The sequence below is a fragment of the Tachysurus fulvidraco genome, chromosome 12, assembly GCF_022655615.1.
Source record: "Tachysurus fulvidraco isolate hzauxx_2018 chromosome 12, HZAU_PFXX_2.0, whole genome shotgun sequence".
NCBI classification, from domain to species: domain Eukaryota; kingdom Metazoa; phylum Chordata; class Actinopteri; order Siluriformes; family Bagridae; genus Tachysurus; species Tachysurus fulvidraco.
In genome coordinates this window covers 7217790-7233006 of record NC_062529.1, presented here as the reverse complement: position 1 = coordinate 7233006, position 15217 = coordinate 7217790, and the positions used below count along the sequence as shown (strand labels likewise).

The 15217-nt window shown below is 38.3% G+C and overlaps 1 protein-coding gene across 4 annotated transcripts in view; it reads left to right on the top strand.

Annotated features, from left to right (window-relative positions):
* The window catches only part of heatr5a (HEAT repeat containing 5a), a 44747-nt gene that overhangs the window by 18372 nt on the left and 11158 nt on the right, over positions 1-15217 (top strand). For 3 of the 4 annotated variants that reach the window (XM_047821306.1, XM_047821304.1, XM_047821305.1), the window contains exons 14-30: positions 398-507; positions 1526-1689; positions 3917-4080; positions 4552-4657; positions 5928-6118; positions 6653-6812; positions 6978-7167; positions 8321-8490; positions 9544-9570; positions 10505-10649; positions 11112-11294; positions 11574-11801; positions 12518-12696; positions 13327-13395; positions 13514-13693; positions 14269-14461; positions 14934-15173. In XM_047821306.1, the coding sequence (XP_047677262.1) occupies positions 398-507; positions 1526-1689; positions 3917-4080; positions 4552-4657; positions 5928-6118; positions 6653-6812; positions 6978-7167; positions 8321-8490; positions 9544-9570; positions 10505-10649; positions 11112-11294; positions 11574-11801; positions 12518-12696; positions 13327-13395; positions 13514-13693; positions 14269-14461; positions 14934-15173 (2699 nt within the window). The remainder of the gene's footprint in view (positions 1-397; positions 508-1525; positions 1690-3916; positions 4081-4551; positions 4658-5927; positions 6119-6652; positions 6813-6977; positions 7168-8320; positions 8491-9543; positions 9571-10504; positions 10650-11111; positions 11295-11573; positions 11802-12517; positions 12697-13326; positions 13396-13513; positions 13694-14268; positions 14462-14933; positions 15174-15217) is intronic. The other variant, XM_047821307.1, reaches the window with a different exon arrangement.

Below are 15217 nucleotides of genomic sequence, written 5' to 3'. Positions count from 1 at the left end.
AATACAAGGGTGTGTGTTGGCACCAATGCTCTTCAACATCTTCCTCCAATGCGTCACAAAAATTCTCCATGACAATCTGGAAAACAATAGTGAGTTCAGGCTGCATGGAAACCTTTTGAATAGCCAAAGGTTCCAGGCAACAACCCAGGCCTCAGCAGTGCAGGTCCTTATATTGTAGCATGATGATGCATCCATTGTGTCCCTTTCTTAAGGAATGATTTTCATGGTGTTGCTCTGCCTTCTTTTTCTGGGTTAATTTATTTGTTTCACGAAGGTGTTGGATTAAGTTTTAAAAATCAATCTATATATACATCTTAACATCTTAAAACAACTCCAAGAAATATCCTAATTCTTTTCAGAAATGACGGTCTACTTTTTCTGTTTCTTTGTAATAAAGGTTACCTTCTCTAATGAAATCCTATGGAAAACAGATCAAAAGTGCTGTGTGTGTTTTCCAAATGAGAGCGTACGAAGTCCTTGCACTGTTGCCACCTAAAACCTATGAAGGTAAGCTCTCTGTGAGAACGGTCCTGTTAAAATGATTAAAATGATTGAATAGTGTATGTAGCTCTGCATTTTTAAGTATGAGAAATGGCTAAAAGTAGTGTTTTTCAGTTCTAGTGCTGCACATCCCCATACAGTTTGCAGTTTTCTCTTTATCTCACCCAGTTCAGTGTATAAGCTTGTTCTTTTGTAAATTAGTTGAATCAGGTTATGAGTAAGTAAAATGTAACGAGTAAGCATATATTATACTCCAGAAACAGAATTGTCAAACACTGGGTTCAAGGAACAGTCACATGCTCAAAGAATGCCTTTTAAAAACTCCTTTAAAAATGCTTTTTTAAACTGCTACCAGAAGTGGGTGTATAGTGGATGTTGCTATTGCTTTATGTAGGTTTTTTAACGTTGATTAAAAAGACTGTATGTGTAAAACTGGTGGGATTCATTAAATATGATTTTATAGATTATCCCAGATACATCTGAAATGTGTGCATTACTGAAAAATCTGTTTATTGTCACTGGAGTGGAAGCGAAGTCAGCTACTTCTGCAGTGACGTCAGAACAGAAGGAACTTGATGGATGATAATGCAACTTGGCACACACTATATATTTACAAAATTATGTCTTCTATCTGTTCATGAAAAAGAAACCATAGCTCCTCTATACAAATACCATTACCACAATAAATATAAGCTTTATAAGTTTTCTGTTATAAAACAAACTTTTCATTAACATGTCCATTTCATCTTATTATGGCCATTGAATATTACTGTACCTATTTCAAACAGTCAGTCTTTAAGGCCAGAAGAGGGGGTGTGACAGCAGCAAACCTATTATTAATGAATTAATAAGCTATTATTGAGTGATTTATGAGAGAGAGATGTGGTCAGGGTGTTAATAAATGGTACAGTAAGTAGGCAAAAACATGGGAGGTTCCAAAACAATAATTTTTTGTTATTTCTTTTCAATATAATGTTAGTATATCACTGGTGGTAATTTCCAATTGTTGCGTTTATTGGAACAGAGAGTTTTGGCACTGTGTTGAAACAACTGGTGAAAGACCTCACGGATCCGGTGAACACAACGTGTCCTGAGGTCAGCCTGCTCAGGCCACTGTGCCACAACCAAGACCTTTCTTTGCTGGGGCCGGGTCTACATGACATGGACCAGCGCTACATCGAGGAACAGGTCAGTTTCTAACCAATTACCATTATCAAAGATTGTTATATAATAACAATCATTATTTATCTTCAAAAATGTAGAGTACTGCTTTACAAACCCAGTTCAGGAATAAACCTGCAGAGAACACGTTACCTATCCTGTATGTATTATGTGTGGTGGGGGTCTACCAAAGTACATTGGAATTGCAGTTAAATTATGAACGAGCTCAAATTACAGTTTTGATCTAAAGTTATTTTTATTCAGATAGACTGAACAGTATGTGTTACATTAATAAGATTAGTGAAGTTTTTAAAGGGGAACGCCAGTGTTTGACAAAATATTTCAAAAAGTACCATTCTGAATCAATATTCTGAGAACAGGATGAGACAAAGATCAACATATGATCATCCTCATCATATTTTGGCATGGGCATGTGGAGCTGGTTCACTTTTTCATGTTTTTTGATGCGACTACTGCCGAAAGCAGCAAGATATATGGATATATATTGTCCATGCAGATACAGGCAAATGATGTTCAGGGTTTCTCGCGGAAAATTTGTTAGTTAAGGTGGTGGTGTTGGTGGTGGTGGTGGTGGGGAGATACACCCCAGAGTGAGACACCACAGACTCTGTACTACATTTAACAATTATTTATTTAACACTAAATATAAAATTTAAATAACATATAATAATAAATAAGAAAGTGCAAAACAACATTCAAAACTTTGCGGACACGCGTTTTATCAACTGGCTAGTTATCTTCCAGACAGTGACGGACCACGTCTTTCTCTGATTTCGATCATGTGGAGCGCGTGCCTGCTCGCGGTGTGAAGCGCGTCCGCGCTGTTCTCCGAGATGCACTTGACGGCCTTTTGTGCAGCGGAATTTTTTATTTTTTTGGAGACCTACTTAAGGCGGTAGGGTTTCCCCAACTGCAAAGTGCTGCAGAAAATCCCTATGTTAGACTTAAGTCACAGGCTAAGGATACAGTACAATGTATGTATGTGTATTCTATCCTTAGCCTGTGGTCTACCGCTGTTTAAGTCTGAGAAAAAAGAATTTCTATGTTAGACTGGGTCCTCAGAATGCCTGGAGGTTCACGTTTCATGCTATTACAACATAATACGATGGCTTTCACCACAAAATGAGACAGGCACTGGCATATAATAGGTTATGCCATGAGAATCAGCCCACGAAACAAAGTTGTTTGCTTTTCTTTAGTGGTTTTGTTTTGTTTTGTATAATGATGTAAAGCATGAACCGGGCACATTGAAGCCACTCCTTTTCAGATAAGGAAAAAGCCAGTAGGTGACAAGGAAGTAAATTCCAGTTTGCCTGGTTTTTTCATTAACAATTGCATTATAATTTTGTCCTTAATGAATTACCCAATGTATTTAGGTAAATTATTTTTAACTACGATGTTCATTGAGATCCAAAGTCTGATCGATTTAAGCGTTCCTTCATTTTGTAATTTATCTAATCAGCCAAAGGTGTGGTAGTAGAAAATGTAAAAACAGGCCAGCAGCTTTGAAGATACACACTATAACTGGACAGTTGAAGACTGGAAACATGTATACTGGTCTGATGACTCTTGATTTCTGCTGAGGAGCACATACGGTGTGGTCAGAATTTGGCAGCAACAACTAGATCTATGGATCAAATCTGCCTGATTTCAATTGTCCAGACTGGTGGAGTTGGTGTAATTGTTGTTAATGTTTCCTTGGAACACTTTGGGTCTGATAATGCTAATTAACTAAAATGAGCAAAGCTGGCCTACTTACTGCATTTTCAACGTTTGATTGATTACTATCCTTATTTTTGCTTTAGACTAAACACAAAATTTCCCTTGTCAGCAAAGACAAAAAGGGAAAGGAAAGCTGCCCATTTCCCTCTTGTAGTGATTGCTTTTGTTTTGATGACTTTCAGTAGTAGGTTTAGGTGAAGTTTGAGCTGTTAATTCATTAGGAAACAAACAAGACGGGACTGTAGTCTCTTTGGTTGGTTTAAACCCACCCCCCCCCCCCCCCCCAAAAAAAAAAAAAAAAACGGAATAGATTCATTGTTTGATAGACTACTGAAAACTAAGGGCAACTTCTTAAAAAATATTTAATCATTTTAATAATTATACATTTTAATACTTATACATTTACGTTTAATACATGTAACTGCTTTTTTTAATGTACTATATACTGTTTACAGTTATCTTTCTGAGTTAATTATACCCATAACTGCAAATTTGCTGTGTCCCTCAACAGCTACCTGGAGGCAGGATGGGAGGAGGAACATTAGAGTATGATCCTTTCAGCATTTGTGAAAAATCTCCGGAGGCACCCACACCTCTTCCCCCAGCTGATGCTCTCACCATTAATTCAGTTCATCTGTTTGGAGTCATTTTTCTCCATTTGGCAGACCATCAGAGGTGAAAAAACATCTCGCTGAGTTTCTTTGTATCTGTTTGTATCTGTTTGTATCCATGTCCTCTTTAGCATCTCTGTTATCAAGACACAACTCTGGTTTATTACCCAGAGTTTACACTGAAATGAAATGTAAACTGGTTCAATAGTCCCATAAGGAAAGCTTAACTGAGTATATCAATATATATATATATATTAAATAAATCCTAAGCATTTTATTAGTCAGGTGCTTCTTTTTTAAACTGCTGCAAATGGTGGTTAATATGTTAGACTGGATAACCTCCATTTTGTCTAAATATTATTATTTGAAGATCAATAAAATGAGTAAAATATATATTTAAAAAAATAAACATTTGCTTTAATTACACGGACCTGATCAACGTGGGTTTCTTCATGTTGCTCACAACTTCTGGCTGGGATTATGTAGTTTGTGAGACAGCTGTTCTCCGATAGCACTTAACAATCTCCATTTGCAGGGTTCAGACCCTTGAGCAGTTCTGTGAGTGTGTGAGGCAGCTGAAGGGGACTCGGCAAAAGATGGTCCAAATCCATGTAACAGCTGCTTTTTGCAGAAGTCTGAAGGTAAATCGACAACCTATATGGGACACCACCTGATTTAATTTCACACCCTTTTTTTTTACTTATCATTTTGATCATATTAGACATGAGTGACATCATAATGTACAATACACAGTTGCATTTGCTCAGTCATCTTGGTGCAAAATAAGCATGATGTCATCAAGATGCTCGATTACCTGTCACTTGGTACACTAACTGGACAAAAGAAGTAAAAAGTATCTCCATACTTGTGCTGCAAATTTCAAGGCACAGGATTGTCACAAATGTATTTTTATGCTGTAGCATTATTATTTCCTTTCATTGGCACTAAGGGTTGTACCTGAAACCTTTCTAGCATGAAAGGGCACTTAAGCACAAAGCAAAATTCACAAAGACTTAGTTGGTTTGGAAGAACTCAAGTGGCTTTGACGAAGCCCTGAACTCAATCAACCGTTGGGTTTCATCGGAGCACCAACTGTACATCACGCTTCCTCACTTGACATAAGCGCCCCACTTCAATGGTGCTCTTGTGGATGAGCAACCCTTAGAGCAACATCCCAAAGTTTAATGCAAAGCCAGGCCAGAAGAGTAGAGGGTGTTATAGCAGCAAATGTGGAGCAAGCTCTATAATCACACCACACCTTTGGAGTATCAGTGCTGGAGAGAGTTGATCTAACTACCTACAACATGAGTAGGATTTTTAAACCACATGTGATTAAAAAAAAAAAATTGTCCACTTCCCTAATAAAATGTCAGGTTTTTGTGAAATGACCAAAATCATGTCTGATCTTTTTCCACTATAAATGCAATGTCACAATCAGCATAATCCAAGTGAATTACAGTGGAAATGTTTTAGGGAAGCACTTTTCTTGTTGACAAGTGACCACATGTCTTCACCAGTTATTTGTGAAAGCACCTTTTATATGCAATAGTGCACTCGCGCTACCAACTTGACACATTTTGATATTTTATTACACTTACTAAAATACGTTGAAAATGCTCTAGCTTTATCAAATTGCAAGGGGATTTCCTATTTATATCTTCAAATCATTCCGAAGCTTTTTGATAGGATTGTTATAGTACTGGAAGGTGAACATTTTACAACGTTCTGCAGGTTTTGTGCTTGATTAAAAGATCCCATGTCACTAAGTTTACACTCTTTAATATCAAGTTCAAACATGCACAGATCATTGGACATCCTTGTCTGTTATTAGACAGTTAAGTATACAGATAAACATTGAGATTCATCAAGTTTCCTAATGTATGTAAACTCTGTTTGTCTCTCTCTCTGCAGTGTTTGGCATTGGGTAATGTATCACTTGGTTCAGAGATGGTGCAGAAGCCAGCGCTCTCTCTCCTATTGGGAGCACTGGAGAGCTCTAACCCTCTACTGCGCTGTGTGGCTGCTGAGGGTTTGGCACGATTTGCACAGGTTCTTGGTGTCCACAATGTGACTATGTCCCTCAGCCTGATGAGCTTTGATAAGTGAGTGTTTTTGGAATGATCGATTTCTTGTTACATTTTTTAAACCCCACTCTGTATCATGTTCTTCAAACGTCTAGTACAACTTCTCACAATCTCTCAAGATTAGAGGAAGACATGCGTCAACACATTTTTCCGTACTAGCATCTAGGTGGTAGAATGATCCACCTTTGGCTGTCTGAACACTAGCTAGTTTAACATTAGTTTGAACTGAAATCATGTCTTTTCCCCAACTACTTCAATGAGCACAAATTAAAATAACAAATTAGGGGTCTATTGACTTGTGTGTTGTGCATCTGTTTTGTCATGATTGTCTTCCTAGACACTGACAAGTTGTTTTATGTCTCAGCCATTACTTGATTAGTTCAGCTAGCACTTTCCTGCACAGACATACAAAAAAAAAACATTCGATGAACAAGACCAAGGTTTATAAATTACTTCATAATAGCATTCTAACACATCTAAGGGTTTCTTTAATTCTCCGGATTTCTGAACCCGCAAAGGAACCACTTAAAGGTGATATGATTATTTCTGCAGGTTGAAGACAGCAAGGGAGGCTGTCTTGCGGACCGGACATGCCCTGTTGCTTGGGGCTCTCTATCGCTACCAGGGTGCCATTAGTTCAGCCAAACACCTCAGTGCTTGTGTGGGGGTTCTTTTCACACTCTCACAGGACAGCAGCTCACCGGAGGTCCAGGTGAGACAGACCTTCATATTTAGTCTTATAGAATATTTATTTATTTAGGGTGTTTTTGTATATCGTAGTCCAATATTTTTCTTAAGACTTAACTGACTGTACATTAATTAGTGGAGGCTTTGGCACTTGAATTATGTACTGTGGGTGGGTGTGTTTGTGTGGCAGACCTGCTCTCTCCATTCTTTGGCCATGGTGGTGGACCAGGCTGGACCTCTGTACCACAGTCACATGGAAGCCAGCTTGACCTTAATTTTGCATCTGCTTCTTACCACATCACACACTCATGTGGAGGTGCAGCAGAGTCTGGGGCGCTACCTCAGTGCACTCATCACATCAATGGGCCCTGATCTGCAAGGTACAGACATCCTTGTCAACTGCAATTCCAATTTCTTTTCATATTGTTTAATTTACTGACATTCACAATGTGTGATCTCATTAAAAGACAATCAGGGATCAGTCGCATACCATTTGATTGAACTACTATTCGTAGCTGATGCGGGACAAATAAAATAATTGTCCTGGCTGCCAGGATCACTTTTGGGTGATGACTCAAAATTGTGCCAATACAACTTATTCCACTGATTACATATGAATACATAAAAAAAAGTGCTGTAATTTTTACACCATTCGCCTGATTTGTTTGTAAATACCCTTATTTCTGCTTCATTTAAACTCTAAGTCAGATTCATTTTTAAATTTCAACTACAATATGCTGTGGTACATGGTTAAAGTAACAGATTACTGATATGGACCTCACTGTATGTCTCTGTTCAGGATTATAGTGGAGGTCTACAGAGATATCCTAGGATTTTGTGGTTTGGTTTTTGGCATGACGCTGTGAATAATGGGATTTTATACACACAGGTGCATTTCTAAATCATGTGTAGTCAGGTGAATTTGCCACAAGTGAACTCCTGTCATGTTCTACAGCTATCTCAAGATAATTAATGCAGTTTGGCATGCCTCAGCATTTTATCTATATGAAATTTTACACCTTGAAAAACTAGACTCATAAACAGAGAAGGTTCTTGTCTCCATTTATGGACAATTTGTCTAATAGTGGATAGACGAATATCTAAGCTCTTCAAGATTGAGCTTGTATCCATTTCCAACCTTTGATAGCCCCTTAACTCTTGCTCATAGGTCTTCTGAGTTCTTTTTATGGAAGGCATGGATTTTAAGACACATTTCGACATAGATACAGTTAATTCTAAAGGATTCACATACTTTCTCTTACCACTGTATATTTATACTAAAGCATCATAATGTTACTTGACAATTTAACAAATTTTCAAATATTGATTAATATGTGATTAATTCTAAAGTAAACAATTCCATATTTTATGGCCATGTATAGCCTTTATATTGCACTTTCCAAAAACACTTTACTTTGAAGACTCCTACATGTGCAGGTGTATACTTTAACATAGGTGTTATAGACTTGTAAACTAAAATGTGTTCATGTTACATATCTTTTATATGCACATTGTGTTTTTTGTTGTGTACAGGTGAGAGTGTGGCTGTGTGTTCAGTGAGGAACTCCTGTTTGCTGGCCTGTTCCATAATGCAGGACAATCCAGACTGCCTGGTGCAGGCTCAGGCCATAGCGTGCTTCCAACAATTGCACATGTTCTCACCTCGCCACGTCGACCTGGCCAGTCTGGTTCCCAGCCTCTGTGTGAGTATAAACACATGTATACACATTTAATCAGAGACACAATTAAAACAAGATTCAGATGAATATCATTTCTTTTCTCCTTTCCCTAAAAAAAAAAAAAAACAATTTTAGGCTGACTTTCTTCTTGTGGACCAGCAGACATTTCTTATTGGTCTACAACTTAGATCAGAATACAAACATACTGCAGTAACACATAGTGAACAGTTTTTAAAAAAATATATTGTCATCACCTTCCTCTTGATGGGAAGGGTCACGATTTGAGAGACACCCTAAAGATCATGAGCTCAGGGTTTCAGCTTTAATGGTGAAATTCTAACGGATCTAATGGATGGATGTCACACTAATAATTCTGTGTTCACCATACTCTATATTTTTACTAGAGAGTAATTTTGTCCTTTACTATAAGCACATGTAGTGTATGTGTTGGTGCAGGTTGTGCTTGTTCATTACTAGTTTTGTTTATCTGACATTCTGCTTCCTGGAGTGTCTGGATGTTGAAGGAATAAAACAAACACCTCTTTTCCCTGACGATAAAATATAAATGAAATTGCCAAATCAAAATGTGAAATTTGAGTCTTACCCAGAAAGGCTGTGCTGTAACTAATTAACTAACGGGCTTTAACAAAGTATTAGAAAGTGGTTTGCAGGACTTTATTTAAAAAAAAAATCCTGTCATTTTAACAGGAATTTGTGGGGTTGTTTTTTTTTTTTTTGTAGAAAAACACTGTTAACAGGGTTTATTTTTACTTGGACGTTCAAAGAATCTTAAATGTGCAGTTTTTTTTTGGACAGGTTTGGACAGGACTAAATTCCAAAAGATGCTCTGGGTAATGTTTACAGCCCCCTTCTGCCCATGTGAAACTTCGTCAATCTGAATAGTGCACACACATAAACTACTGACTTACTAGAAATACTGTGCATATTTCAGGAGTTTCCTCATTAGTTGGTCAGTGTAGTAGTGTGACCAGTTCTTGCTCACGACCTTGAGTAGTTCTTGCTTGAGATGGCTTTTATTGATTGTATGACAGTGTTGTGCTTTGCTCTCTCATACAGGGGATCTTGTTGGATTATTCTGTATCGGTACGTCTCATCTCCTTCACTGCTCAGCTCCAGTTTGAAGTTCTCACTATTTGCTAATTTGTATTTCCTGTCTCTTTTTTCTTGTCTTTCACACAGTCTTTCACTGACTTTCAGTTGTTTTGCAGGCTAACCCTAAACATGCATTCTGGTTTTAAGCATGATCTATTGCACACACAGTCATTCATTGTGGGATCAGTGCCTGGGATTTTTCAGGGCTTTTTTCTGCAGGACTGAGCAAATCAATTTTTCTGATGGTCGAGTAGCTGCACTGATAACCCTAATAAAATGCTAATTGTATAACAAAAAGCTCTTTAATAAAGCACATTGTAGCATGACCACATAAGTCACATGTTCCCCTATGTTTACCTGTCTATGTTAACCTGTCACTTTTTTCTCTCTATAAATATCTGTGTTTATGCTTAGCTCAGGTTTGTGTATTAGATTGTATAAGGGACAAGAAGAAAATATGGTTTTAAGTCTTTTGTACATTTAGACATGTCTTAAACAGGAATCAATACTGTACATCTCTGGGATAAGTTGGAATGACAACTTCCCCAAGGCTTTTTGCCTGTCTTTAGTGTTTAGAGGGGGGATAGATCGGGAATATTGAGGCATTTAGTGTACATCAAAAATTAAAGGTCATTTTTGGTTTGTCACTAACAAAAGTAAATGTAGCATGATTGAGGTTATTTGAAAACTTTACTTTAACTTTTTTAGGGACTGATTACAGAATTATTACAGGATTGAATGTGTTTTGGTTACCACAGATCTGTCATAACTGCTCTTATGGTTTGTCATAATACCTATTTCAACATTTGCTGACAACATATTCCCTTGCTGATAGTCCAGACCCCAACGTTAACCCCCACCACCCAATAAAATAAAAAACAAAAATCACAATCCTGTATTTGATTAAGTATGTGTTTATTTGCAGATGAACCTATGCAGCTCATACCTGTATCTACGCAGGGCAGTAGTAGCATGTTTGTGTCAAGTTGCCCAGCGGGAGGCACTGGAGATGTCTGAGCATGCTGTGGCCCTGGTAAAGGAACTGCCACGAAAAGACAACATGCAGTTGGGTGAGGCTGCATCACACACCTATTGTAACACTTGCTATCCACGGTTCTGTTCTGTAATTGGCTCGTTTGTAGCTTGTACATTCTCATACACAGCAGTATTGCAAGATGGGATTTGCGCAGGAATTGTGCAGGAAAGGGCTGGTGAGGTAGTTTTCATTCCAACCAAGCAGAAGCTACACTAGAGTCTACTAAAAGCCAAGAACAACTGATTAAACAGGTGGAATCAGGTGTGGCTTCTGCTTGGTTTGGATGAAAACCTGCACCCACACCGGCCCTTTGTGTATAAGATTGGACACCGCTGTTGTACAGTTAGAAAGTGTGCCCAATATTTGCATAGCTGGAGTGTGCTCATAATACTGTAGTGAGAGGGCTTCCCTGAGAAACCCTGTTTTAAATATTTTTATTGTACATTTGTAAATTCTGACTGGACAATTGACTACTTTTTGGGATTTTGCTTCATAGATGTGACCATTAAGGAGGTGGGTTTGGAGGGAGCTCTGTTTAGTCTGTTAGATCGCGAGAGGGATGCCAGAGTCTGCCAAGACATTAAAGAGACTCTCATCCACATGATGAGCTCAGCCGCTGAGAGCCAGCTGGCTCACTGGCTCAAGCTCTGCAAGGATGTAATCTCTTCTGCCTGTTCAGGTGGGTTTATGCCATATGGACATTAGAAATTCATTCATTCTTCTACTGTAACTGCTTTATTCTCATCAAGGTTGCATTTTACAGTGGAGCTGGAGGCTTTGAATGCCCCCATACTCACATTTTAGGGACAAATTGCTGGAGAATTATTGTGCTTGTGGAATTTTCTGTAAAGTTGTCCATGATTACAGAGTATTCAACCCAAAATGGACAGACAATACAGATACATTTTATTGGAATAAACTGATATTGGAATTTACTATCTTGTTATGGACTCTGTAGTTGCTGCACCGGTGGAGATGAATCAGGAAGAGGATGGAGACAGCTATGATGACGCATCATTCTTTCATGCAAAGTGTGCATACAGTGGGCCCTTCAACAACTTGCGCTGGTCCAGCCGTGTATTTGCTGTGAAATGTGCTTGCCACATCATAGTGCAGTGTGAGAGAGGACACCCGGCTCACTTTGACATGGGACTGGCACAAGAAGAACGTTTGCATAAATCTACAGGTCAGAGGTCACAAGAGATGACTGAGAATTTACCCCTTCAACTACCAGGACACTTAGTCAATTTTGGCACTCACTCGCATTAACTTTTTTTTTTATTAGTTTCTCTGTAGTTGCTGAATAATTTATTAGTTATGGAGTAGTAGCAGTGTGATGAATAAGTAAATAAATGTCCTTGTCTCTTGTAACGTACAGTATATAATTATTTATACAACAGCTCTGTTGAAATTATGGTATGGTGACCAGGTGTTGATAACTTTTCTATAACAACAGCTCTAACAGTAGTTTCCACTATAATTTATATATTAGTTATTCATAGTAATGTAGTCCTTCTATCCATTCAGTAGCTAGTGGGGCATGTGGTAGCCTAGTGTTTAAGGTGTCGGGATACCGATCGGAAGGTTGCGAGTTCGATCCCAGGTTCACTACGCTGCAACTATTGGGCCCCTGAGCAAGGCTCTGAACCCTTAGTTGCTCAATTCTATAAAAAAAAAAAAAGAGAGATAATGTAAGTCGCTCTGGAAAAGGCTGTCTGTCAAATTCTGGAAATGTAAATGTAGTAACAGCTCAATCACAACATTATGGGACATGTTGTAATTGTCAGTGATTTTCTCCTTCAGTCACAGAATTCTGATATCTCATAAACCTTCCAGCATTACTGGCAAGTAATTTGCAGTGCAAGAAGTGTCTAATTGTCCTCTACACCATTTGTTTTGTAGATTTCCTGGTTCTCCACTTGGCTGAACTGGTGCGCATGGCGTTTATGGCAGCAACAGACCATAGTGAGCAGCTCCGACTGGCCGGCTTACACATGCTGCTGCTCATCATCCGCAAGTTCGCAGGTGTCCCAGAACCCGAGTTCCCCGGCCACGTCATTTTGGAGCAGTATCAGGCGAACGTAAAGATCTTATTCAGATGTCTTACTTTCAGATGTAATAAAATAATCATTGAACTAGATCATGTGCCAACAAGTCTTGTGTACCAGCAAGTCTGTAACCATTTTTACACAGATTTGGTACAAGTGATGTTTAGTTCTATATTTAAATAATGGCAGCTATTTTAAGGCTTCTGTTTACTTGTATACAGATTTATGCAGTTATTAAAACATACTGTGATTCTCTCCAATTGTTAAGTAAATTGGTAGCTACAAAGCAACTAAGGAAATGGCAGGTGACAGTAACTCACATTTTAGAAATCAAAATCTTATCTTATTATGACCTAAAAAAATAAGAATGAAATTTATCAATGCAGATTTATTCATTTATTTATTGGTTAGTTGGTTAGAAATTAATATATGAAGAAGTTTTAAAGTAGCATGTTGGCTTAATGTTGCTTTCTGATACATTATATTAAAAAACACATCTTTTAGCCCAGACTCCTTACACATGATGTGGTGATGTAAACAGTTTGCCATTTCAGCACGTAAATGCATGATCATTTGCATTGGACATATTCTGTTACTGTGACAGGATTTTTTACATTTCAATTGTTGCTCATTTTTGAAGTGTAAAAAATATTTTGTGTGAAGGTGGAAGGTGCTCTAAGGCCAGCATTTTGTGCAGATGCTCCTCCTGATGTCACTGCCAAAGCCTGTCAGGTCTGGTTCTTCAAATTTCACTTATAACAAATTATTCTATCCTTCACATTTACTTTTTGAATACAGTTTTTTTTTCTGGTCTAGCCTCATGGTGGTTCTCATTATTATGGGCATGCAGGTGTGCAGTGCATGGATGGCCAGCGGGGTTGTGAGTGACTTCCGTGATCTGAGGAGGGTTTACCAGCTGTTGGCATCTTCACTAGTCAAGGTTCAGGCAGGGAGGGACGTGCTTAATCCTCTATACAATGAGAGCACATTAACTATGGAGTCACTAGCGGTGCTCAAAGCCTGGGCAGAGGTGAGATTTATTGTGCAGCTAAGCTGGAGTCTTCTCACTTGACACAATCCTTTCTACACATTCCCTATATAAAAGGTCTATGAATTTTCTCCAGGATTTTCTCAGTATTCATTTTGGTATTCTGTTTTTGTACTCCTCTTTTTATTTATACAGAGAATACTCTTATTGAGATCAAGATTTCATTTACAGTTGTGCCGTGTATAACAAATACGGTTCTTGCAAGCCTTAAGCAAGCATGCACCTTCAAATCTATAAAAAGGCAGCCATAATTATTCATGAAAAAGTGTTACATTTTTACTCAATTTACTCAAAAATAAATTCAGATCAGCATTTGGCCTGGTTTGGGGGTTTAAAGTAGACATTCTTTTTTCCATATTTTGTTCCTTAAGCCAACAGGTGAAGGCTTAGTTTTATTAATTTGTGATTTTTATCTTTATTTGTATACTTTTATTTATTTATTTTATTGAAATGTGCACTTTAGAGTTTAAGGATATGGAAATTGCTTTATCATTGTACTGTTTGCTTATCTTGTCCCAGTAAAGAGTATTTTCCTTTCTGTGACCATGTCATTGCAGGTATATATCATAGCAGTGGAAAGAAGCAGGCAAAGAGAGCAGCCTGAGCCTCCTGATGAAGGTGAAGGTGCAGGGCTGCTAAAACTGGTACAGGGTGAGCTGGGAACACTTAGCTGCCTGTGGCTGGCGGCACTGCAGGACCACGCACTGCTCACACTGCCTCCAGGTTATGCAAAACAGCTACCTTCCACAGGTAACCATCAACGAATCACATGTCATTGAAAGAAAGAAAAAATAAAGAGGTTCTTAATTTGATAGAGCCAGCTCCATTACCACCAGGCTTTGTCACAGTTCAGAAGAGACTGAAAACCCTGAGAAACAGGAGTTATGTGATTAAGTGATAATATTCAGTTTGGCTAGGTTTTGTTGCATTCAGGGTTAGAGGTATTGTAGGTTGTGGCCTATCATGGTATTTATCATGATGGTTTTGTTCTATCATTTTAATTGTACTTGAAACATATTAAGAGATATTTAAATGAAATGTACGTACCAGACAAAAATCTGAGAAAACCTGATCATATTAAGAATTATTGCTTTTTCTAGTAGAGCCACATTAGTTGTTGTGCTGTAGAGAGCTCTGTTAACACATGAAAGGAGAGAAACACTATTATAAGTATTAAAATATAGTAAATACAAATACATTGTTTGTGTTCCTCTTGTCTCAGGAGGCACGTTCTACACAGCAGAAGCACTGGTCCAGGCACGTCAGTATTACTGCAGCTCCTGGGCTCCCATCCTTCATGCCACAGCACTCTGGCTCAACAGCAATGAGTTTATTATGGCTGATGATGGGCCAGCCAACCTCTCTAGACCAGTCACCCCTACCTCCATGGGCCATTCCACCACTCGGGACAGCAAAAAGTCCCAAGAGGACATCAGTGTGGAGCATCTCCACCTCATACTGGGTCAGGAGTTGGCAAATAATGGAAATTTCACAACTAATCTACAC